This window comes from Macaca mulatta, chromosome 1, assembly GCF_049350105.2.
Source record: "Macaca mulatta isolate MMU2019108-1 chromosome 1, T2T-MMU8v2.0, whole genome shotgun sequence".
Taxonomy (NCBI): domain Eukaryota; kingdom Metazoa; phylum Chordata; class Mammalia; order Primates; family Cercopithecidae; genus Macaca; species Macaca mulatta.
In genome coordinates this window covers 225,473,014-225,498,373 of record NC_133406.1, presented here as the reverse complement: position 1 = coordinate 225,498,373, position 25,360 = coordinate 225,473,014, and the positions used below count along the sequence as shown (strand labels likewise).

Below are 25,360 nucleotides of genomic sequence, written 5' to 3'. Positions count from 1 at the left end.
TATGTTAAGAACAGACTGTCAGGAGACAGGGAGAAATAGGGGGAGAGCATTTAGGATATTATTGCAGCAACATAGGCAGGAGAGATAATGATGACTCAGAGCGGGGCATATAATGAAAGTGATGAAAAACAGTTGAATTCCAGACATTTTCTAAAGAGAAAAGCAACAAGACTTGCGGACAGATTGGATGTGGGGTGCAACAGATAAGAGAAGCCAAAGATGACTCTTATGGTTTTTGCCCTGAGTAAATGGAAGGCTGGAGCTGTCGTCAACTGAAATGGCAAAGGCGTGGGTAGGACAGGTCTGTGGGAGGAGATTAGGGGTTCGTGTTTGGAAATGTTAAGCTTAAAAAGTCTAGTACACATCCAAAAGAAAATGTACATTTATTGGCCTTTAATACTGAATGTGTCTCCAGTGTTAGCAGAGTAACTGGCCCTCCAAATATATGGTTGGATGAAAGAACAAGAAAAGTTGTTCAAGTATGAAGTGAAATAAGTATCAGATGATCCCACTTTGTTTTATGCATATGCATACACACACACACACATTATTTGTAACTCTTCTTACATATTGCCAGATTGCTCTGCAGAAAAACTGAACCAATCTAGAATTCCAGCAGTGAAAGAATGCTAGACAGTCTATTAGGAAAGACATCTCCGATGAGGTCGGGATTTCAATTTCACACCAAAAAATTACTTAGCACTTTTCCCAGCTGCCATGGAGACATAAAAAGGCTTCACTTGGATCTTCCATTCTTTTCAGGTGTAGGAATTGGCGTGGTCCATGCTGGGTATGAGAGACGCCTGGCGCATCACCTGGGGGCACACAGCACGCCCTCTATCCTAGGAATCATTAACGGAAAAATCTCCTTCTTCCACAATGCAGTTGTCCGTGAAAATCTGCGACAATTTGTAGAAAGTCTTCTTCCAGGGAACTTGGTGGAGAAAGTAAGTACCTGTCAAGGAAAACATGACTGAGAAGTAGTTTAAGAGGTACCTAGGACTGTTAATTGCCCAGAACATTTTCTGTAGTCCTCTCAAACCTGAGTTTCATTGTGAGGAAGGCAAGACACATATTAATTAATTACTCAAACTAAATCATGTAAGTGAAGTCTGTAGGAGACTAAAAATTGAAACATGAAGTACAGAGACTGGAAGAATTAATTCCTATTAATAACCATCTTGCAGATCTTACACTGTCATAGAAATCTGAGCCTAAAATGACCGTGCCTATTTTCTAAACAAAAAAATTAAATCACACGTTAGAATTCAGGTTTTCTTTCCGGCTCATAAATTTGTTCATGTGAAGATATTTGTCTTTATTCAAATTTAGTTGTGTTTGGTTATATGTTTAACGATCGTATCTGTGGAAAATGCCAGATTCCATGAAATCAAATATTATTTTTGAAACTTTAGAAACTTACAGTGACAATAATATGAATGAAATTCACAAAGAAAAGGTTGAAATCAAGAAGCCAGATAAAGTTCACATTGGTTTATTGTTTCCATATTTAAGCACCTAATACATTTTTTTCAATATCTTAAGTTACGTATCAAAGTAACTAGGAAAGGACTCTCATTTTGCTTTAAATAATTCATTCTCTTAATACCAGGGAAAGTGAACATAAAAAATTTTCATCATATTTCTACATGTGGTATTCCTAGACTGTCCTGCTGGGATCATTATCTATAGAAGAAATATTTGTTGGAGTTAACTTAAAAGGTCAGAGAGTATTGTAGGCTCCTAAAATGATAATAGAGTGTCCTGATAGATCCTCAAACATTTATATAAAATACCTATTCTGTGCCTGGTATAGATTAATATAGCCGTTTCAAGCAGCTCCCAAGCGGGTGGTTATTTCCAGTATGTTGGAGCCCATCCTAATGAGTTGGGAAAGGCTTCCTGGCAGAAGTGACCCTTGGACTGGGTTGGGTTGCAGGCAGGCAGAAATCAGGAGACGTGAAATAGCCTGCTTTGTAAGAAGTTTTCACTGGTGAGCAGCAGAGGAGGGGGTTGGGGGGGGTTAGAGAGGTTATTAGGAATCTCCCTGTGAGGGCCTCAGAACACCTCCATGCTCCTTTCAGGAACTTGGGCCTTGGCCCGTGGGTGATGGAGCTATTGTAGGGGTTTGAGCAGAGGAGTAAAATGATCAAATTTGAGTTTTATGTAAATCATTCTAGATGCAGTATGGAAAGATACACTTTTTTTAACGACTATGAAAAATTTCTAGCTGGATAATTTATTCGTGTTTTTAATTTCTTCTCTCAGTAGGAATATTTTAAGATATCAACGGGGGAAAGAAACAATTCAGATAACAATAAATGAAATTATATAATGTATAGGGGGGTGGACCACCTTATTTTTATTTAAGCCGTTTAAAAAGAGCAAGCTGGCCTAGAGTGGTGGCTCACGTCTGTAATCCCAGCACTTTGGGAGGCTGAGGTGTGAGGATCGCTTGAGTCCATAAGTTCAAGACCAGCCTGGGCAACATACTGAGACCCAATCTCTACAAAAAATGCAAACATTAGCCAGGCATGGTGCCTTGTTCCTGTAGTCCCAGCTATTCAGGAGGCTGAGATGAGAGGATCACTTGATCCTGGGAGGTCTGGGAGGTTGAGGGTGCAATGAGCCATGATCTTGCCACTGCACCCTAGCCTGGGCAACAAAGCAAGACCCTGTCTCAGAAAAAAAAGGGGTGAGGGGCAAGCTGGGAGACTGAGGCATGATAGATAGATGGGAGACTGAGGCCTGATAGATAATGATGATAGATAGATAGATAGGTAGGTAGATAGATAGATAGATAGATAGATAGATAGATAGATAGATAGATAGATAGATATTGAAAGGGGCAGTGTTGCATTATCTTCTGCTGGCTAGCGTATTAAGAAGTATACTCTATAATTAAGCGAGAACCTACTCTGGAAGCTCAATTTTTATAATATGGTCAGTAATTGTTTCAGACAGGATTATGATTTCAGTTTGTAAGAGTTCAATGAAAATATGAAATCAATATCACCATTCTTTTAATAGTTTTAGCCAAATGAAGACAAAAAGATTAGTTGTCTGCATTTTTATTTTTTGCAATCTTTTACGCTTATTTTATTTATTTTCTCCTGACTGGAGTATAATACAATTGTTAAGAATTAAATATTGAGACTAACATTCTATTTTCAATTTAAGGTTACAAATAAAAATTATGTCAGATTCCTCTCCGGCTGGCAGCAAGAGAATAAGCCTCATGTCCTTCTGTTTGACCAGACGCCCATTGTGCCACTGTTATACAAGGTACTTTCTATGCTGGGGTAATGGCTTTTCTTTTCTTTTCTTTTCTTTTTTTTTTTTTTTTTTTTAGCAGAAAGTAATCTCTGAGTTGGAACTTATAGCCTATTTGTCTTTTTTGTAAGAAACAGTTTCTTCCATGAGAAATGTTTGAAGACCAGAAATTTTACTATTTGTCTTTTTTGTAAGAAACAGTTTCTTCCATGAGAAATGTTTGAAGACCAGAAATTTTACTTAACCATCATGCATTCGGTACCGACTAATGCCAGTGACTGTGCTAGTGCTTTCTATGCACATATCATGTAATCCTCAGAAGAACCCAGTGATGGAGATACTATCCCTGTTTCTGTTGGTTTTTTTTTTTCTTTTCTTTTTTTTGAGACGGAGTTTCACTCTGTTGCCCAGGCTGGAGTACTGTGGCATGATCTCGGCTCACTGCAGCCTCCACCTCCTGGGTTCAAGCGATTCTTCTGCCTCTGCCTTCCGAGTAGCTGGGACTACAGGTACGCACCACCCTACCCAGCTAATTTTTGTATTTTTAGTAGAGACAGGGTTTCACCATGTTGGCCAGGCTGGTCTCGAACTCCTGACCTCGTGACCCACCTGCCTCAGCCTCCCAAAGTGCTGGGGATTACAGGCGTGAGCCACCGCACTGGGCTTTTTTTTTTGAGACCGAGTCTCACTCTGTCGACCATGCTGGAGTGCAGTGGCGTGATCTAGACTCACTGCAACCTCTACCTCCTGGGTTCGAGTAATTCTTTCACCTCTGCCTCCCAAGTAGCTGGGACTACAGGCACATGCCACCATGCCTGGCTAATTTTTATGTTTTAGTAGAGATGGGGTTTCACCGTGTTGGCCAGGCTGGTCTTGTACTCCTGACCTCAAGTGATCCGCCTACCTCGGCCTCCCAAAGTGCTGGGATTAAAGGCGTGAGCCACCATGCCTAGCCACTATCCCTGTTTCCACAGACCAAGATACTGAGGCTTAGAGCAGTCATAACCCACCCAAGTTCTCACTACAGCACGGTGAGCGCCATTCCCTTTGACTTCAGACCTGCCCTCTAAATGATTCCCCCACTATACTCCCAGCCTACCTACACTCCCCACTACCTCTTGTGTCACTGTGACATGAGATGGCAGAGGAAGGTGTCCTGACCAGTGGCATGGTCACTGCCGTCTTACCTAATTACAGGTAATCCCCAGACCCATGCCTCCTGACCAGTACAGATTTCAAGGTGATTATTTTGTCTTAACTATGAAAAGGAAGTGAGTTATTTCTATTTACCTTGTTGGTACAGTTTTTGCACATGGAACACCACAGCATTCCTGAAATTTTACAGGGATACAGAAGACCTAGTGGAGCCGTTAAGCTGGCATCCGTCTCTCTGCTCAGTGATGTGAAAAGCCCTACTTGATTTGTCGTTTACATCTTTGCTGTAGTTTTATTTTCTTCCTCTCTATTACGCTTTAACAGTTGACTGCCTTTGCATACAAAGATTATTTATCATTTGGATACGTATATGTGGGTTTGAGAGGAACGGAAGAGATGACGAGGCGGTACAACATCAATGTCTACACCCCCACCCTCTTGATCTTCAAAGAACATATAAACAAGCCTGCCGATGTTATCCAGGTACGTGAGGGTCACCTTGGTTTAAGATTTTCTTCACGTTGTATCCCAAGATTTTACGTAAATAAGCAGCAAAATTGAACAAAGTGGGTGAAGGATCAGTGAGTTTTCAGTCTCTTCCTTCAGATGCACAACACTTTTTAATGAATTTTTTTATCTAACTTCGTACCATTTGCTTTAAAATTTTTAATTTAAAACATTTGAAAATTTTAACACCTTTAAAGGGCTCCTGTTGGAAAACCAATACTCTTTTTACAAAATGAATTTAAAAGTTAAATGTAAAACAGTAATAAGAAGGAATAAGAAGAAACCACAAACTGAGAGAATGTACAGATGAATATTTATCTGATCTTAAGGTGGAAAAGGGTTAAAAAGCATTGGGGAAAAAAATCTTGGCAAATCTTAATAACTTGACTCTAAGTTTTATGTTTCATATAAAGACTTTAAAATGTAAAGTGAAAAAACTGGGGAAATATTTACAACAAATATTAAAGTATTGATATTTTTAATTTCTAAAGAGCTTCAATCAAGAAAATCAACACAAAATTCTGAGAAGAGATTCAAATGACTAATAACCATTTTTAAAAATTAAATGTCACAAGTAATCTGAGAACATTAACTTTTTTCACCCATCCAACTGTCAAAGATTTTTTAAGTTAAAATAGTACTGTTGAGGGTGTACAGAAACAAGTACTATCTTGCTAGAGGAAGTAGGCTTTCAGAAAAGGAATTTGGTAATATTGTATTAATCGCCTAAATTCATGAGTAAACCTGAGTATTGTGTGCCAAACACTGTTCTGGGTGCAGGAGTACAGCACTGAATAAGATCAACAGAATTCCCTGTCCTGTGTCCTACGGGGAAAGACAAACCAACAGTATAATATAGTCTGTTATCATTCGTTATATAGTGATCAGTGCTGAGAATAAATATAAAGCAGGAAAGAGGAATATGGAGTATTAGGGGAGAAGGGTTGCTGTTTTAAGGCAGAATGGCCTAGAAGGGCCTCATTGAGGGCTTAAACAAAGACCTAAGGGAGGTGAGACCATCTTTCAGAAATCTGTACTAAGGGAATAGGAACTCAAAGACTTAACATCTAAAGATATTAAGCAATTTTCATAATAGTGAAAACTGGGGGGGAAATGTAAGTATCCAACAGTAGGATAAGTAGGATAATTATTAGTACATCCCATAAAGGGAGTATTATAGAGCCATTTAAAGTGTCAATTTCAAGAATACTTCATGATAGGGATAATTTTCATTGCATAATGTTAAAAAGCAACCAGGATGCAAAATTATTTATACAATTTGAACACTGATCTCAATTTTATAACATGAATACCTGTGTATGCATAGGAAGAACTGGAAATATTGCTACCAATGTTCTCAAAAGAAGCGAAAAAAAGAAAAAAAAAATACTGGAAAGCATTAGTAGTGATCATCTGTTGATAGTAAAATTATATATCAATTTAATCTTTGTGTTTTCCAAAATCCGTATAATGAACATATTTTATTTACAAGGACATTTTGACTGTCCTCCTAAGGAGGGCTAGAAAGAAGTTTTATAAAATTCTTTATTTCATTCATTCAATAAACATTTCATTGCCTGCCTGCTGTGTAGCAAACACAGAGCCAGCTCTGACATCCAGAGTTAGTCTTTGCCCTCAAGCATCTCAGTCGGGAGGAGAGAGACCTAACCATCCACTCAGGTGTCCTGTGAACACAGAAGAAGGGTACCTCAAACCATGGAAACCAGATGGGAAAGTAGATTGTAAAGAAAGAAGAGCAGGTTTAGGAAGATGAGAACTTTGGCTATGGACATATTGAATTAGAGCTGCCTGTAGGAAATAGAAGGGGAGAAGTCCTTTTTACAGTTGGGTATGGGAATCGAGATCTTAAGAAAGGTATACAGGCTGAGGGTAGAAACTGGTGGATCATCAGTAAATGGTTAGTGGTTGAAGTCCTGAGTAGGGTAAGATCTTCCTGGCATAATACTATAGTCTCCCCTGATCCACCCCCCTTACCCCTTATTCGCTTTCTGAGGTTTCAGTTACCCACAGTCAACCAGGTCCAAAACATAGGCGACTACAGTGCAATAAGATGTTTTGAGTGAGGGGACCATGTTCACATCGCTTTATTACAGTATGTTGTTAGAACTGTTCTATTTTAATATTAGTTATTGTTGTTAATCTCATGCTGTGCCTAATTGATAAACTTTGTCATAGGTATGTGTATAGGAAAAAAACATAGTATGTATAGAGTTCAGTACTGTGTGGTTTCAGGCACCCACTGGGGGCCTTGGAATGTATCCTCTGCAGTTAAGAGATGACTGCTGTATGTAAAGTAAGGCCAGAAGGAGGCCAAGGACAAAACTCAGAACAGCCACCAGCACATAAAACAAGGGGGTTCCTGATGGAGACGAGAAGGTGCTGTGAGTCAGGAAGAAAACAAATACCAGTGTCCGAATAGAAAAGAGAAGATCATCTCAATCCAGCATTAATGGATGAGGATTTCCTTAATTGGTTTTTAGGAACAGTTTATAGTTCTGAGAATTATATTTATTTATCCCCTGGGGAAAATTGTAAATCGAATACATTTACAAAATTACTGGTAGAATGGCTGCTTTACCAACATGCTCTTTGTGGATATCAAGTGTATGCTTAACAAACTCAATTTTCCCAACAGCAGGTGGCTTAATGACCGCTAGTAGCACCAGTGGTTTCCTGTTGCTCTATGTAATTTGTTGTCATTGCTATATGGTATTTATGGCCATTATGATTTATTGAATCATTCTTCTGTTGATGGACACTGGGAGCTTTGAGGAATAGTGTTGCAATGAATATCATTACCTAAGCACAGAATTCTCTAGGACAACAGTTTTTAGAGTGTGGTTCATAGACTCCTGGGGATTCTCAAAGATCCTTCAAGAGGAAGTCTGTGAGATCATATCAAGACATGATTTGCCTTTTTCGCTGTGTTGACATTTGCACCGATGGTGCCAAAGCAATAGTGGGTGAAGCTGCCAGCGACAGTGCGTGAATCCAGGCCGGGCACCAGGCCACCTATCATCATTGTGTGCTTCACCCCCAATCGCAGCAAAAACAACCACCACCAGATTCACTTTATATATTTTGTTTTCTTTTGTTTTTTAAGACAGAATCTCACTCTGTCGCCTGGGCTGGAATGCAGTGGCATGATCTCGGCTCACTGCAACCTCCGCCTCCTGGGTTCAAGCAGTTCTTCTGCCTCAGCCTCCCGAGTTGCTGGGATTACAGGCACCTGCCACCACGCCCAGCTAATTTTTGTATTTTAGCAGAGATGGGGTTTCACTATGTTGGCCAGACTGTTCTTGAATTCCTGACCTCAGGTGATCTGCCCACCTCAGTCTCCCAAAGTGGTGGGATTACAGGCGTGAGCCCCCGTGCCCAACCTCACCTTATATCCTTGATGAAGCAGTAAGAAGTGTTAATTTTATTAAACCTTAACCCTTGAGTGCATCTCTTTTTGATAGATTTAATATTCTGTGCGATGAGACAGGAAGTGTGCATAAAGCCGTCCTGCTGCACAACAGAGTCCAAATGTCCTAAGGACAAGTGCCTCCCTCGCCACTTTTCTTAATGGAACATCATTTTTACTTGGAAGAATGACAGAGAATTATGGTCATTTAGACTCGGGAATTTGGCAGACATTTTCTCAAAAACAGATGAAGTGATGTGGCACTTTAAAGCAAACAGCTGGTGGTATTTATTGCCAGGGATAAAATTCAGGCTTCTAAGAACATTAGAATTTCAAAAAATTTGTATTGGCCATCATGACAGCTTCTCAAAATTTTCTTACGAGATTGGTTCATCAAAGTGTGTGGTTTTTTCTGTTTTTTAGAGGATCTCACTCTGTCACTGAGGCTGGAGTGCACTGGCACAGCCTCGGCTCACTGCAGCTCCGACTTCCTGGGCTCAAGTGATCCTTCTGCCTCAGTCTCCTGAGCAGCTGGGACTACAGGCATGCACCACTGGCTAATTTTTTTAAAAAATTTTTTTACTGAGGCAGGCGTATCATCTGAATTCAGGAGTTCAAGACCAGCCTAGCCAACATGGTGAAACCTCATCTCTACTAAAAATACAAAAAAGCCAGATGTGGTGGCACGCACCTATAATCCCAGCTACTCGGGAGGCTAAGACAGGAGAGTCACTTGAACCCAGGAGGCAGAGGTTGCAGTGAGGCGAGATGGTTTCACTGCACTCTAGCCTGGGTGAGAATGAGACTCTGTCTCAAAAAAAAAAAAAAAAAATTTTTTTTTTGTTTGAGAGACAGGGTCTCACTATGTTGACTAGGGTGGTCTTGAACTGCTGACCTCAAGCAGTCCTCCTGCCTGGGCCTTCCAAAGTGCTGGGATTACAGGCATGAGCTACTGCACCCAGCCCATTCTTTTTTTAATAAGTATAATAAAATACGTTGGCCAGGCACGGTGGCTCATGCCTGTAATCCTAGCACTTTGGGAGGCTGAGGCAGGCAGATCATGAGGTCAGGAGTTTGAGACCAGCCTGGCCAATATGGTGAAACCCTGTCTCTACTAAAAAAAAAATAGAAAAATTAGCCGGTGTGGTGGTGCGTGCCTGTAGTCCCAGCTATTCGGGAGACTGAGGCAGGAGAATCACTTGAACCCGGGAGGCAGAAGTTGCAGTGAGCCAAGATTGCGCCACTGCACTCCAACCTGGGCAACAGAGTGGGACTTTATCTCAAAAAAAAAAAAAAAGGTCATTGTTTGGAAGATCAGTGGACCAATATTCACATACCCTGCATTCAGATGACCAGTGCGGGGTATTATGAAATAATACATGAGTAAAAGATCCATTATAAGTGCAAGGAACACAGATTTCTTCTTTTTTTAATTTTAATTTTTTTCTTTTGTTTTTAATTTTTTTTTTAATTCTTGTCAACAGGAAGTCATCTTCTCATTTGTATATGAGCCTTTTGGATGCCCTCATTATGATATGCCTACCTGTTATGTCTTTTTTCTTGGAGACGGAGTCTTACTCTGGCTCTAAGGCTGGAGTGCAGTGGTGAGATCTCGACTCACTACAACCTCCACCTCCTGGGTTTGTGATTCTCGTGCCTTAGCCTCCAGAGTAGCTGGGACTACAGGCACAAGCCACCATACCTGGTGAATTTTTTGTGTGTTTTTAAGAGAGACAGGGTTTCACCATGTGGGCCAGGCTAGTCTCAAGCGCCTGACCTCAGATGATCCGTCCACCTCAGCCTCCCAGGTGCTGGGATTACTTTGTACCGGGCCTGTCTGTTAAGTCTTTTACCCATTTTTTAATTAGATTATCTGCCTTTCTGTAATTGATTTGTAGGGGTTATTTATATGTTCATCTCTTTTTTTCCTGTTTTTTCTCATAGTCTTTTATCTCTGTGGCAAATATCTTCACCCATTCTGTGTCTTGTCTTTTGTTTTGTTTTGTTTTTTTGAGATGGAGTTTCACTCTTGTTGCCTAGGCTAGAGTGCAGTAGCATGATCTCAGCTCACTGCAACCTCTGCTTCCCAGGTTCAAGCGATTCTCCTGCCTTAGCCTCCTGAAAAGCTGGAATACAGGCACACTCCACCACGCCCGGCTCATTTTTGTATTTTTGGAAGCTATGGGGTTTCACCATGTTGGCCAGGCTGGTCTCGAACTCCTGACCTTAGATGATCCACCCACCTCAGCCTCCCAAAGTGCTGGGATTACAGACGTGAATCACTGCATCTGGCCCACTTTTTATTATTTTCATGATACCCACATTTTAAAATTATTTATTGACATATAATACACATGCAGAAAGATGCACGAGTCAGAGGTGTGAAGCTCAGTGAATTCTCACACAATGAACACATCCATGTGAGCCTCACTTGATCAAGAAACAAAATACTGTCATCAGCCCAGAAGGCCCCTCCCTCCCACTACCTACTTACCTGCTTCCCAAAGGTCAGCACTATCCTGTTTTCTAACAGCATAGATTCATCTTTGCATTTTTGAATTTTATCCAAATGGAATAATATAGTGTATATATCTTGTATCTGGTTTCTCTCAGCTTATGTTTTTGAGATTCGTACATGTCATTATTTGGACTTTAATATTCATTCTCATTGTTGAAAATTGGATGGCCAGGCACAGTGGCTCACAGCTATAATACCAGCACTCTGGGTGGTAGAGGTGAGCAGATCATTTGAGCCCAGGAGGTCGAGACCAGCCTGGGCAACATGGCAAAACCTTGTCTCTACAAAAAATACAAAATTAGCTGGGCGTGGTGGTACACACCTGAAGTTCCAGCTACTTGGGGGGCTGAGACAGGAGAATTGCTTCAGCCCGGGAGGTCAAGGCTGCAGTGAGCCGTGTTCATGCCACTGCACTACAACCTAAGCAACAGAGCAAGACCCTGTCTCAAAAAAAAAAAAAAAAAGAAAGAAAATTGCATGTAGGAATAAACTACAGTGTGTTTATCCATTCTGTTGTTGACAGAGTTTTTCCAGTTTTTTGTTAATTTGAATAATGATGCCATGAATATATTCTTGTATTTGATGTCTTTTTGATGAACGTAAGTTCTTTTAATATATTCACTCATCAGTATTTTCCTTTGTGATTGATTCTTCCTTGTTTCTATTTAAGACATACTTCCCCTACATCAAAATCATGAAGGTATTCTTCTGACAGAGCTTTTAAAAGCTGTATAGCTTTGTGTTTTATATTTAAGTATTTAAAATCATTTGGAAATAATCTTGATATCTGATAAAACAAATCTCACTTTGTTTTTTGGATTTGGGGAAAGGCTTTTTCCTTCAAAAGCATAATAGCTGTTGGTCTTTTGTACTTTTTGTATACATTTTAAATCCTGTCAACTTCCATCAAAACAAACCCAAAAAACCTACTGGTGTCATATTGGGTTTATACTGATTCTTAAGTGGTTTTGGGGAGATTAGAGATAGTATAAAAGGCAAAGCTATGCAGCTTTTAGAGGCTCTGAGAAGAATACCTTCGTGATCTTGATATAGGGGAAGTATGTCTTAAAGTGATTCTGTCCTTAGAAAATTAACCTTTCAACCTTTGAATGTGATATATCTGTTTCATTTGTGTAGGTCTTCTGTAATATGTCTTCATAAATTTTATAATTTTCTCTGGAAAGAACGTTTTTGTTAATTTATTTCTAGGTACCTCCTATTTTTTATCCTATTAAAAAGCTTTTTTTTTCTTATAGTTTATGCTGCAGAAAAAAAATTTTTTTTAAAGAATGTAGGCCAGGCACAGTGGCTCACCCCTGTAATCCTAGCACTTTTGGAGACTGAGGCGGGTGGATTGCCTGAGCCCAGGAGTTCGAGACCAGCCTGGGCAACATAGTGAAACCCCATCTCTACTAAAATACAAAAAAAAAATTAGCTGGGTATGGCAGCACGCGCCTGTAGTCCCAGCTACTCTGGATGCTGAGGCAGGAGAGTTGCTTGAACCCGAGAGGCGGAGGTTGCAGTGAGCCAAGATCGTACCACTGCACTGCAGCCTGGCTACAGAGCGAGACTCCATCTCAAAAAGAAAAGAAAAAAGAGGCTGGGTGCAGTGGCTCACACCTATAATCCCAGCACTTTGGGAGGCCAAGGCAGGTGGATCACGAGGTCAGGAGTTCGAGACCAGCCTGGCCAACATGATAAAACCCCATCTCTACTAAAAATCAAAAATTAGCTGGACGTGGTGGTAGATACCTATAATCCCAGCTCCTCGTAAGGCTGAGGCAGAGAATTGCTTAAACCCTGGAGGCAGAGGTTGCAGTGAGCCGAGATCACGCCACTGCACTCCAGCCTGGGTGACAAAGTGAGACTCCTCTCAAAAAAAAAAAAAAAGAGAGATAAGGCCAGGTATGGTGGCTCACGCCTGTAATCCCAGCACTTTGGGAGGCTGAGTCGGGTGGATCAGGAGTTCAAGGTCAGGAGTTTGAGACCAGCCTGACCACCATGGAGAAACCCAGTCTCTACTAAAAATACAAAATTAGCTGGGCATGATGGTGCATGCCTGTAATCCCAGCTACTCGGGAGGCTGAGGCAGGAGAATCGCTTGAACCCAGGAGGCAGAGGTTGCGATGAACCACGATCATACCATTGCACTTCAGCCTGGGCAACAAGAGTGAAACTCCATCTCCAAAAAAAAAAAAAAAAAAAAGAATATAAAGGGAGCCGGGTGCAGGGCTCAAGTAGCTCACCCTAGCACTTTTAGAGGCTGAGGCGGGAGGACCACTTGAGCTCAGCAGTTCCAGACCAGCCTGGGCAACATAGTGAGACTTTGTCTAGACAGTATCTTTTATTGTTTTTTCTGTTTGCTGGTATAAGTAATACAGTTGTTGTTTTTTTTTAGATGGAGTCTTGCTCTGTCGCCCAGGCTGGAGTGCAATGGCCTGATCTCGGCTCACTGCAACCTCCGCCTCCTGGGTTCAAGCAATTCTCCTGCCTCAGCCTCCTGAGTAGCTGGGATTACAGGCATATACCACCATGCCCCTCTAACTTTTGTATTTTTTAGTAGAGGAAGGGTTTCGCCATGTTGGTCTCGAGCGCCTGACCTCAGGTGATCTGCCCACCTCGGCCTCCCACAGTGCTGGGATTACAGGCGTGAGCCACTGCGCCCAGCCTTGATTTTTAAATATAAACTTTGTATCATCCAGCAACCTTGCTAAACTCTTCTATTAACTTAAGTAACGTATCTGTACCATCTTTTAGATTGGCTAACTATACAATCATATCATCTGAGATTAATGACAATTTTACTTCTTTTTTTTCCAGCCCTCATTTTATTTCTTTTTCCGACATTACTCCTGACATCTGATATGATGTGGAATAGAAGTGTAGTAATCGGCCGGGCGTGGTGGCTCAAGCCTGTAATCCCAGCACTTTGGGAGGCCGAGATGGGTGGATCACGAGGTCAGGAGATCAAGACCATCCTGGCTAACGGTGAAACCCCGTCTCTACTAAAAAATACAAAAAACTAGCCGGTAGCCGGATGAGGTGGCGGGCGCCTGTAGTCCCAGCTACTCGGGAGGCTGAGGCAGGAGAATGGCATGAACCCGGTAGGCGGAGCTTGCAGTGAGCGGAGATCCGGCCACTGCACTCCAGCCTGGGCGACAGAGCGAGACTCCGCCTCAAAAAAAAAAAAAAAAGAAGTGTAGTAATCGGGGGCTGTCCTTGTTCCTGATTTCAAAGAGAGGGAAGGCTTTCAGCATTTCCCCAATAAATGTGTTTGCAGAAGGCTTTTCATATGTGGAGACCCTTTATCAGGTTGAAGAAGGTCCTTCTACTCCTTGTTGACTAAAAGTTCTAACCACAATTGCTATGATTTTTATGAAATACTTTTTCTACATCCATTAGATTATTCTGATTTTTCTTCTTTAATCTTTTATATTGTGCTAACCATATTAATTCATTCTCTAATGTTAAACCTAACTTGCATTCATGAAATCCAACACGATTATGATTTCTATTATGCTTTCAATATATTACTGGATTCCATTTGCTAACATTTTGCTTAGGACTTTGATATTCATATTCAGAAGTGAGACTGACTTCTAACTTCTCTTTATCGTGATACCCATGTGGGACTTTTTCTCTTAGGAAGACTTTATGTAAGATTGTCTTCCTTGAAAGTTTGATTGAAAGCATCTGCAATGCCATCTGGGCCTTGAGCTTAGGTTTTTGGGTTTCGCTTTAAGGAAAGATTTTTGACTACTGATTAGGTTTTCTGTTTTAACTTCTGCATTGTAGGTAGTGATTCCTTCTTGTCATCTTTGAGATTATCATTTTATGCCTTCTCTTTTGTTTTCATGATTGGTTTTATCAGAGACTTGTCAATTGTATTAGCTTTTTCAAATAACCAGTTTTGTCTTTGTTAATTCTTCTTATATTAATATATTCATTTCTTGTTTCATTTATTTCTATTTTCTCTGTATTCCTTTCTACTTTTATATTTTTGCTGTTTTTGACTTCTTGACAGAGATGTTTATTTCATTAACTTGTTTTCTATTATGTTAATTGTAAAATTCCCCTTCAAGTACTACTTCTTCTGTATCTCAGAGTTCTTATAAATAGTATTTTTCATCAGTCATTAAAGTTCAAAATATTTTCTAATATGTGATAGGCGTTCTTCTTTTGGGTTTTTTTCTTTTTTTGGGGGGGTCAGTCTTGCTCTGTCACCCAGGCTGGAGTGTAGTGATGTCATCATGGCTCACTGAAGCCTTGGCCTCCTACGCTCAAGTGATCCCCACCCTTCAACCTCCCATGTAGCTGGGACTACAGGCACATGCCACCTCATCCAGCTAACTTTTTTTTTTCCTTTTTTTTTCTTTTTTGAGACAGGGTTTCACTCCTGTTGCCCAGGCTGGTATGCTCTCCCGGGCTCAAGTAGTCCTCCTGCCCTAGCCTCCCGAGTAGCTGGGACTAAGGCCACGCCTGGCTAATTTTTTTACTTTTAGTAGAGACAGGGTTTCACCATGTTGGCCAGGCTGGTCTTGAACTCCTGACCTCAAGTGATCCACCCGCCTTGGCCTCCCAAAGTGCTGGGATTATAGGCATGAGCCACCATGCCCAGCCTTTTGTTTTGTTTGTTTGTTTCTTGAGACAGGGTCTCAGTCTGTCACACAGGCTAGAGTGTAGTGGTGTGATCCTAGCTCACTGCAGTCTCTTAAGTCTTGGGCTCAAGCAATCCTCCCACCTCCACCTCCCAGGTAGCTAGGATTGCAGGCATGCACCACCATGCCTGGCTAATTTTTTTTATTTTTAGTAGAGGCAAGATCTCGTTATGTTGCCCAGGATGGTCTCGATCTCCTAAGCTCAAGCAGTCCTCCTGCTTCGGCCTCCCAAAGTTCTGGGATTATTGGAGTGAGCCGCTGTGCCTGGCCTTTTGTTTGTTTGTTTGTTTTTAATTTTTTGTAGAGATGGGGTCTCTCCATGTTGCACAGGCTGGTCTCTAACTCTTGGGTTCAAGGGATCCTCCTGCCTTGGCCTCCCAAAGCGTTTGGGTTAGAGGAATGAGCTTCCACACCTGGCTGTGTTTCTTAATTTCCAAACATAAAGGGAAATGTTTACATTTCTGGTTTGCATTTTATATGGAATTCTAGGTTAATTACCTTGTGGTCAGAATACCTGCTGTCAGTGATTTCAGTCCTTTGAAATGTGTGAAAGTTAGCAATAAAATGGTCATACAGTTTTGTAATCTGCCTTTTATACTTTGCAACATTGTTGCTTTGGGATTTATTTTTAATTGCTCAGTTGGCTACAGATCCTGAATGGAAATAATTTTGCCTAGAATTCTAAATGATTGACTTTTCATTTTAGGGTTCTCGTAGTTGTTGTTGTTTGGGGGGTTTTTTGTGTGTGTGTTTTTTTGGTTTTTTGTTGAGATGGAGTCTCACTCTGTCGCCCAGGCCAGAGTGCAGTGGCATGATCTCGGCTCACTGCAACCTCCGCCTCCCGGGTTCAAGCGATTCTCTTGCCTCAGCCTCCCAAGTAGCTGGGACTACAGACACATGCCACCATGCCTGGCTAATTTCTGTATTTTTAGTAGAGACAAGGTTTCACTCTATTGGCCAAGCTGTTCTCAAACTCCTGACCTTGTGATCTGCCCACCTTAGCCTCCCAAAGTTCTAGGATTACAGACGTGAGCCACCACGTCCTGCCATGACTGACTTTTTCAATTTGTCAGCATAAAATAGTGAATAAAAATTCTCCAGTGGAAAGTGTACTTGATTTTCCCTTTGACCTGAACTAGCTGCGTCATTGCTTTCAGCCCTGCATTGCTGAAATAGATCACCACATTTATTCACTCTAACAGGTCTGTCTTGTTTGGTTATATTACTTTAGCCAAGGTCAGCTACGTTTGTATTAAGCTGGTAAGTAAAGAAAGCCCATCTATTTGCATTGAGAACACTGCATAAAATCTAGCTGATTCTTGGTATTTCTCTAGGCCCGAGGTATGAAGAAGCAAATCATTGACGACTTCATCGCCCAAAACAAATATCTATTGGCAGCCAGGCTCACCAGCCAGAAGTTGTTCCATGAACTCTGCCCTGTGAAACGGTCTCACCGACAGAGGAAGTAAGGACTTAAGGCTTTGCCTTTGCTTGTCATTACAATAGAAGGATCATGATTCATTTTACTATAGGGTGGCGAGACATCTGTCCTGTAACAATGAGAACTTATTCTTCATTTAACAAATACTGGACCGGATGTGATGGCTTACGCCTGTAATCCCAGCACTTTGGGAGGCCGAGGAGGGCGGATCACCTGAGGTCAGGAGTTTGAGACCAGCCTGACCAACATGGAGAAACCCTGTCTCTACTAAAAATACAAAATTAGCCAGGCGTGGTGGCACATGCCTGTAATCCCAGCTACTAGGGAGGCTGAGGCAGAAAAATCACTTGAACCTGGGAGGCAGAGGTTGCGGTGAGCCAAGATCATGCCATTGCACTCCAGCCTGGGCAATAAGAGCAAAACTGTCTCAAAAAAAAAAAAAAAAAAAACACCAATTAGTGACTGTGATGATAATCATACTAATATGATGTATTAGTCCAGGGCACCTTAGCACCAAATTGTCAGATGTGCCAGCCTGTCCTAGTGGTCAGAGAAGATTTCCCTAAGATATAACATTTCAGCTGAGACCTGAAGGATGAGCACAGTTTAGCCAGGCGTCTGGGAGAGACTGGGTCACTTTACAGAAGCACAGAATATGGAAGAGTGACTATCCCTACTAACGCATTCCACACAGGGTGAGTCTTTGGAGGTCTTGGGAAGGAGCAAGGATACAATTAAACAGTAGGAAAGTATAGAGTATTGAGGAAATGGATTAGTGGGAATCAGGAAGGCAAAGTTACATATATTCAATAAAGTATGAAGAGTTACTATAGAAAGTATCTAAAAACTCTAGAAATTCAGGGAATATATTCATTATACCTTCTCAGGTGAATGAATCAGTGGCTTTAAATTTAGGGCTGTTTCATCTGTAAAAGGTATCTGGATATTGAAGGAAAACATATCAATCATGTTACTTGAAAATATAAAACATAAATAATTTCCCTGTGTTGGGCTTTTCAGAGTCCTTTATAGTCTTAAGAGCGAATAAAAAATGACTTAAATATAAAAAAAGAATATCCTGGACTGTAAGGATTGTTGTTTACACAGCCTTCAAAAAATATCCCAAATCCACACGCTTCTCACTTTTTCTAACCACTGCTACCCTGGAACAAGCCACCATCGTCTCCCAGCGAGACCCCTCTGGCAGCCTTCTAACTAGTCTCTTTGCTCCATTTGCCAGGCAGGTGTCCACACATCAGCCAAGGATGTTTGAAAATGCAAATCAGATCCAGTCACTCTCCATCCTGGGGTCTTTGCACTTGTAGTTCTCTGTACCTGGGATGCTCTGACCCCATTTCCTCTCATAACAATGTCACCTTTTCAGTTGGCATTTCCCTGACCAACCTGTCTGATGGAAAGTGACTTCCACCCACTCTGGCCTCTCTCTGTCCCCTTTTCTTCATCTTTTTTTTTTTTTTTTAAATATATAGTACTTGTTGATACCTGTCATGATATATCTGTTTTTATTTGTTCTCTATCTTCCCCACTGGAATATAAGCTCCATGAGGGCAAGAATATTGTCTATATTACCTGACATATACTAAGTGCCCAGTAAATATTTTTGGGAGAATGAATAGCTAAACTTTGCATTGGAACCTTGCAAAGGAAGCCCTTCAGAATGAGGCTTAGTGGCTTCTGGCCTGAGAGAGATTTGACCAGCCCTCCCTATAGTGGAAGAACTAGGACAGATAGTTTCTAAAAGGCCCTGTTGGCCGGGAACAGTGGCTCACACCTGTAATCCCAGCACTTTGGGGGCCCGAGGCAGGCGGATCACTTGAGGTCAGGAGTTCGAAACCAGCCTGGCCAACGTGGTGAAAACCCGTCTCTACTAAAAATACAAAAACTAGTTGGGTGAAGTGGTGCATGCCTATAATCCCAGCTACTTGGGAGGCTGAGGCAGGAGAATGGTTTGAACTCAGGAGGCAGAGTTACAGTGAGCCGAGATCACACCACTACACTCTCCAGCCTGGGCGACAGAGCAAGACTCCATCTCAAACAATAAAATAAAAGGCCCTGCTGCATCAGAAATTCAGTGACCAACCCCTTAAAAGAAATTCCTGCCAGGCATGATGTCTCATGCCTATAATTCCAACACTTTGGGAGCCTGAGGTAGGAGGATTGCTTAAGGCCAAGAGTTCAAGACCAGCCTGGGCAATATAAATAAAACTGTATATAATTTCATATAGATAAAATTTTTAAATTCGTAAATGTGGTGAAGAAGTTTGGTTTGGGAAAAACATCACAGATTGGGAAAAGAAACAATTTGTTAATGACTTGGAAATCTTCCCTTGGTAGAAATGTCAGCTTTGATTGGGCACAGTGTATTCACTTCCATAAGATGAGCTCCTCATCTTCTTCACCTTCACTTGCCTTTATAGGTCCTGGCCCTGCCATCAGGGATTGGTTATAAAGTTTTGTCTTTTTGTTGTGCAGGTACTGTGTGGTTTTACTGACTGCTGAGACTGCCAAGTTGAGCAAACCCTTTGAGGCTTTCCTGTCCTTTGCCCTGGCAAACACACAAGACACAGTGAGATTTGTGCATGTCTACAGCAATCGGCAGCAGGAGTTTGCCGACACCTTACTACCAGACAGTGAGGCGTTTCAAGGGAAATCAGCGGTGAGCCACAGAGTCTGTCCTCATCCCAGGCTCTTCACAAGCATGTGGCACCTGATTCTGTTTCCTTCTTCCTTGAGAGTGTTGAATACAGATTCTAGGAAATCTGAATCTGAAGCCCGTTTTCAAAGCCTACTCTTTTTTTTTTTCCTTTTTTTGAGATGGAATCTTGCTCTGTCTCCCAGGCTGGAGTGCAGTGGCGCGATCTCAGCTTACTGCAAGCCCCGGTTCCCAGGTTCACACCAGTCTCTTGCCTCAGCCTCCCAAGTAGCTGGGACTACAGGCGCCCGCCACCATGCCCGGCTAATTTTTTAGAAGAGATAGGGTTTCACCATGTTAGCCAAGATGGTCTCGATCTCCTGACCTCGTGATCCACCCACCTCGGCCTCCCAAAGTGCTGGGATTACAGGCATGAGCCACCGCACCTGGCCTTTTTTTTTCTTTTTCTTGATTTTTTTTTTTTTTTTTTTTTTTTTTTTTTTTTGAGACAGGGTCTCACTCTGTCTCCCAGGCTGGGAGTGCAGTGACATGATCTCAGCTCATTGCAACCTCGACCTCCCAGGCTAAAGTGATCCTCCCACATAGCTGGGACCACAGGCACACACAACCACGCCTGGCTAATTTTTTGTGTTTTTTTGTAGAGATAGGGTTTCAACATGTTGCCCAGGTTGGTCTCAAACTCCTGAGCTCAAGCAATCCTCCCGCCTCCCAAAGTGCTGGGATTACAAGCGTGAGCCACTGTCCCTGGCCTAAAGCCCGTACTTTTTTTTTTTTTTTTTTTTGAGACGGCGTTTTGCTCTTGTCACCCAGGCTGGAGTGCAGTGGCGCGATCTGGGCTCACTGCAAGCTCCGCCTCCTGGGTTCACGCCATTCTCCTGCCTCAGCCTCCTGAGTAGCTGGGACTACAGGCGCCCACCACCACACCCGGCTAATTTTTTGTATTTTTAGTAGAGACGGGGTTTCACTGTGTTAACCCCGTGATCTGCCTTGTGGATCTGCCCACCTCGGCCTCCCAAAGTGCTAGGATTACAGGCATGAACCACTGCACCTGGCCAAGCCTACTCTTAAAACAGTTTTTGACCTGGACCTTTTACACTCTGAGTGTCAGCCTCAGGCCCCCACAGAAAGCATCTTTTCTATCAGTAAATGTTAAAGGTCATCTGTCCTTTTCACCAGTTGAGTGTCAGCCTCAGGCCCCCACAGAAAGCATCTTTTCTATCAGTAAATGTTAAAGGTCATCTGTCCTTTTCACCAGTTTTTCACTAAGGCAAGTCTGGTCTTGCAGCATCCTAGATCCTAGATTTTACAAATCCTCAGGCCACTGGTAATGTGCTCTGGAAATTTCTGCCTCCCTCTGCCTCTTTAACTGCATCCTGGTTGATCTCTCCTGCGTTTCTCCTCCATTGTCATCACTCCCCACAGAAACAAGAAATTTTCCTCTGACTTTTTCATCTTTTTGGCAATCATGGAAAATCTCTCTAAAAAACAAAGATTTCCATTAATATTAAGTCAAAGATTATAGAGCGAAGTCTATTGAAAAAAAAAAAGAGCTTTAACTTTTAACAAAAGCTTAGGAAAGTCACCATAAAAGTTATTTCTTGGGCCAAGCACAGTGGCTCACACCTATAATCCCAGCACTTTGGGAGGCTGAGGTGGGTGGATCACTGGAGGCTGGGAGTTCGAGACCAGCCTAATCAACATGGTGAAACCCCGTCTCTACTAAAAATATAAAAATTAGCTGGTCTGGTGCACACCTGTCTGCAGCCCCTGCTACTCAAGAGGCTGAGGCATAAGAATTGCTTGAACCTGGGAGGCGGAGGTTGCAGTGAGCCAAGATCACACCACTGCACTCCAGCCTGGGTGACAGAGTGAGACTGTCTCACACACACACAAAAAAAGTTATCTCTTTTGTAAGAAAGATTTAGATCTCTTGCAAATATTTTATACTTACCAATATTTGTGTTTAATCTTATTGCTGATGTCATTGGGTCCTTTTTTCCCATCCTCGCTAGAAAAACAGCTAGGCTGGCCATACTGGCTCATGCCTGTAATGCCAGCACTTTGGGAGGCTGAGGTGGGTGGATCACGAGGTCAGGAGTTCAAGACCAGCCTGGCCAGCATGGTAGAACCCCATCTCAACTAAAACTACAAAAAATTAGCCAGGCATGGTGGTGCGTACCTGTAATCCCAGTTACTCAGGAGGCTGAGGCAGGAGAATTGCTTTATCCCAGGAGGCAGAGGTTGCAGTGAACTGAGATCATGCCACTGCACTCCAGCCTGGGCAACAGAGCAAGACTCAAAAAAAAAAAAAACTGATCGGGTGCAGTGGCTCACGCCTATAATCCCAGCACTTTGGGAGGCCGAGGTGGGTGCATCACCTGAGGTCAGGAGTTCAACAGCAGCCTGGCCAACATGGTGAAACCCCATCTCTACTAAAAATACAAAAATTAGCTGGGCGTGGTGGTGCACACCTATAATTCCAGCTACTAGGGAGGCTGGGGCAGGAGACTCGCTTGAACCTGGGAGACAGAGGTTGCAGTGAGCCAAAATCGCGCAATTGCACTCCAGCCTGGGAGGCAAGAGCGAAACTCCGTCTCAAAAAACAAACAACTGGGCCAGACGTGGTGGCTCACAGCTGTGATTGCGCACTTTGGGAGGCCAAGGTGGGTGGATCACCAGGTCAGGAGATCGAGACCGCCCTGGCTAACATGGTGAAACCCCGTCTCTACTTAAAAAAAAAAAAATATATATATATATATATATAAAAAATTAGCCAGGTATGGTGGTGGGCACCTGTAGTCCCAGCTACTCAGGAACGCTGAGCCAAGAGAATGGCATGAACCCAGGAGGCGGAGCTTGCAGTGAGCCGAGATCGTGCCACTGCATTCCAGCCTGGGCAACAGAGCGAGACTCTGTCTCAAAAAAAAGCAAACAACTGTAACTTAACCATGCTTTTGAAACTTCTGATGTTTTTTCTCTCCTCTTCTTCCAGGTGTCTATTTTAGAAAGGCGCAACACTGCGGGAAGGGTGGTGTATAAAACCCTGGAAGACCCTTGGACTGGGAGTGAGAGTGACAAATTTATCCTCTTGGGCTATCTCGACCAGCTGCGTAAAGATCCAGCTCTTCTGTCCTCTGAAGCAGTGCTTCCCGACCTGACCGATGAACTTGCTCCTGTGAGCATTGAGGCCGGGAAGGGTGGGACGCCAGGAGGGCCTGTGAGTACACAGTGCTGGTGGCGGATTTCTGCTCAGAGCAGCGGTCTAGCAGCAGCACTGTGTTGCAGGGTAGAGGGACTCTCCCTTCCGGGTTCAGTCCTGACCATCATCCATTTTCTCTCTACATAGGTTTTTCTCCTTCGATGGTTCTACTCTGCTTCTGACTACATCTCAGACTGCTGGGATAGCATTTTTCACAACAACTGGTAGGGATATTGCCGGCTTGAATTTCTTTTTCTCTGTTAATACTGATACCACTGTTTTTCTTTTGAAAAGAGTTCATCATTATTAAATTTCAATGTACACTTGATGAGGCAAGTGGAAGAACGTTTACAGATTTTCTATTCCCCTTTTTCTTTCAGTAACTTCTCTTTTTTTTTTTTTTTTTTTTTGAGACGGAGTCTCGCTCTGTCGCCCAGGCTGGAGTGCAGTGGCGCGATCTCGGCTCACTGCAAGCTCCGCCTCCCGGGTTCACGCCATTCTCCTGCCTCAGCCTCCCGAGTAGCTGGGACTACAGGCGCCCACAACCGTGCCCGGCTAATTTTTTGTATTTTTAGTAGAGACGGGGTTTCACCGTGGTCTCGATCTCCTGACCTTGTGATCCGCCCGCCTCGGCCTCCCAAAGTGCTGGGATTACAGGCGTGAGCCACCGCGCCCGGCCTCTTTTTTTATTTTTTACTTATTTATTTATTTATTTATTTATTTATTTATTGGAGATGAAGTCTTGCTCTTGTACCCCAGCCTCAATCTGGGGCTCAGTGCAACCTTCGCCTCCCAGGTTCAAGCAATTCTCCTGCCTCAGCCTCCTGAGTGCTGGGATTACAGGCACACGCCACCATACCCGGCTAATTTTTGTATTTTTAGCAGAGATGGGGTTTCACCATGTTGGTCAGGCTGGTGTCGAACTCCTGATCTCCCTGATCTCGGGTGATCCACCCACCTCGGCCTCCCAAAGTGCTGGGATTACAGGCGTGAACCACCGTGCCCGGCCTTTTTTTTTTTTTTTTTTTTTTTCTTGAGACAGAGTCTCGCTCTGTCACTCAGGCTGGAGTGCAGTGGCGCGATCTCAGCTCACTGCAACCTCTGCCTCCCGGGTTCAAGCGATTCTCCTGTCTCAGCCTCCCAAGAAGCTGGAGTTATAGGCGCCTGCCACCATGCCCAGCTAATTTTTATATGTTTAGTAGAGACAGGGTTTCACCATGTTGATAAGGCTGGTCTTGAACTCCTAACCTCAGATGATCCACCCACCTCAGCCTCCCAAAGTGCTGGGATTACAGGCGTGAGCCACCGCACCTGGCCACTTCCCTTTTTTTTATATTGGCTGACTGACCCTTTCCCACTGTCTGGGAAAGGATCACCCATGGCTGCCATTCTGGGCGGCAGAGCCTGGGACTGTCTCTTCATCAGGGAACCTCTGGTACCCAGCACAGGACCCAACACACATGGAGGCCAGTGTATAGATGTAAAAGGAATGAGTAAATTAACCTGAAGAGGGATACCTACTCCCACTTACTGATGAGACCATGAACCCCTGAAGGACAGAACCATATCTCATTCATGTTTGTGATTCCTGGCACTCAACACAGCACCTGACAAATGACAGCCTTTGATGGGTGTTGGTAGGTGCATAAAATTTCAGAACACCAGTCCTAGGTGAAATCTTGAAAGATCAATTTTATCTCCCTACTCCACCCCTCTGGGCTACATCTGAATTTTTCTGGCCAGAAAAAAATCAGTAAAGTTGAGGTAATAATTCCACAATATCAGAAAATTCTTCCACATTTACACCTTAAATCCTTTATTATCCCTTTTATTGTTTGCTTATGCAGAACTTATTGAGCATAGCCTATTATACTGAGATACAAAATCAAACTTTTAGAATAAACTGAATTAGAACACTGAGCAATCTCTGCCTTCCCCTCCACCACCTCCACCCGCCAAGAAAAGCTCTGTCTGCCTGAAATTAGTAAGTGTTTATTGGTGTGAAGAGTTTTAGGTTTGGGATTTTTATTTTATTTTATTTTGTTTAGCTGGAGAGAAGAAACTTTAACTTGAGCTAATAGTTTGTTGCTTTGGTTTTAGGCGGGAAATGATGCCCCTGCTGTCCCTGATCTTCTCTGCCCTCTTCATCCTCTTCGGCACTGTCATCGTTCAGGCTTTCAGGTAAATGTCCTGTGACTTCTCGGTGCACCACCATGGTTGCTGTTTACACTTTTTTTGTAAAACTCCTTTTTTCTTACTTTAGTGACTCGAATGATGAGCGAGAGTCAAGCCCTCCAGGTAAAGAGGAAGCCCAAGAGAAGACTGGGAAGACTGAGCCAAGCTTCACCAAAGAAAACAGCAGGTTTCTCTAACAAAACATCAGACTCACCTCCCCGGCACCTGCCCCCCAGATCCTGTCACCTGATAACACAGCATTGGAACATAGAGTGTAGAGAACTCTCATGAACCTCCTCCCATGTAAACTGTGGATACAGGGAAAAGTCACTG

The 25,360-nt window shown here is 42.8% G+C and overlaps 1 protein-coding gene across 2 annotated transcripts in view; it reads left to right on the top strand.

Annotated features, from left to right (window-relative positions):
* Nucleotides 1-25,360, top strand: part of DNAJC16 (DnaJ heat shock protein family (Hsp40) member C16) — a 48,181-nt gene that overhangs the window by 17,164 nt on the left and 5,657 nt on the right. For both annotated transcript variants that reach the window (XM_015118599.3, XM_015118651.3), the window contains exons 5-13: nucleotides 763-947; nucleotides 3,181-3,285; nucleotides 4,753-4,911; nucleotides 16,873-17,003; nucleotides 19,473-19,656; nucleotides 22,646-22,828; nucleotides 23,000-23,076; nucleotides 24,953-25,033; nucleotides 25,116-25,214. In XM_015118599.3, coding sequence (XP_014974085.1) covers nucleotides 763-947; nucleotides 3,181-3,285; nucleotides 4,753-4,911; nucleotides 16,873-17,003; nucleotides 19,473-19,656; nucleotides 22,646-22,828; nucleotides 23,000-23,076; nucleotides 24,953-25,033; nucleotides 25,116-25,214 — 1,204 coding nt within the window. The remainder of the gene's footprint in view (nucleotides 1-762; nucleotides 948-3,180; nucleotides 3,286-4,752; nucleotides 4,912-16,872; nucleotides 17,004-19,472; nucleotides 19,657-22,645; nucleotides 22,829-22,999; nucleotides 23,077-24,952; nucleotides 25,034-25,115; nucleotides 25,215-25,360) is intronic.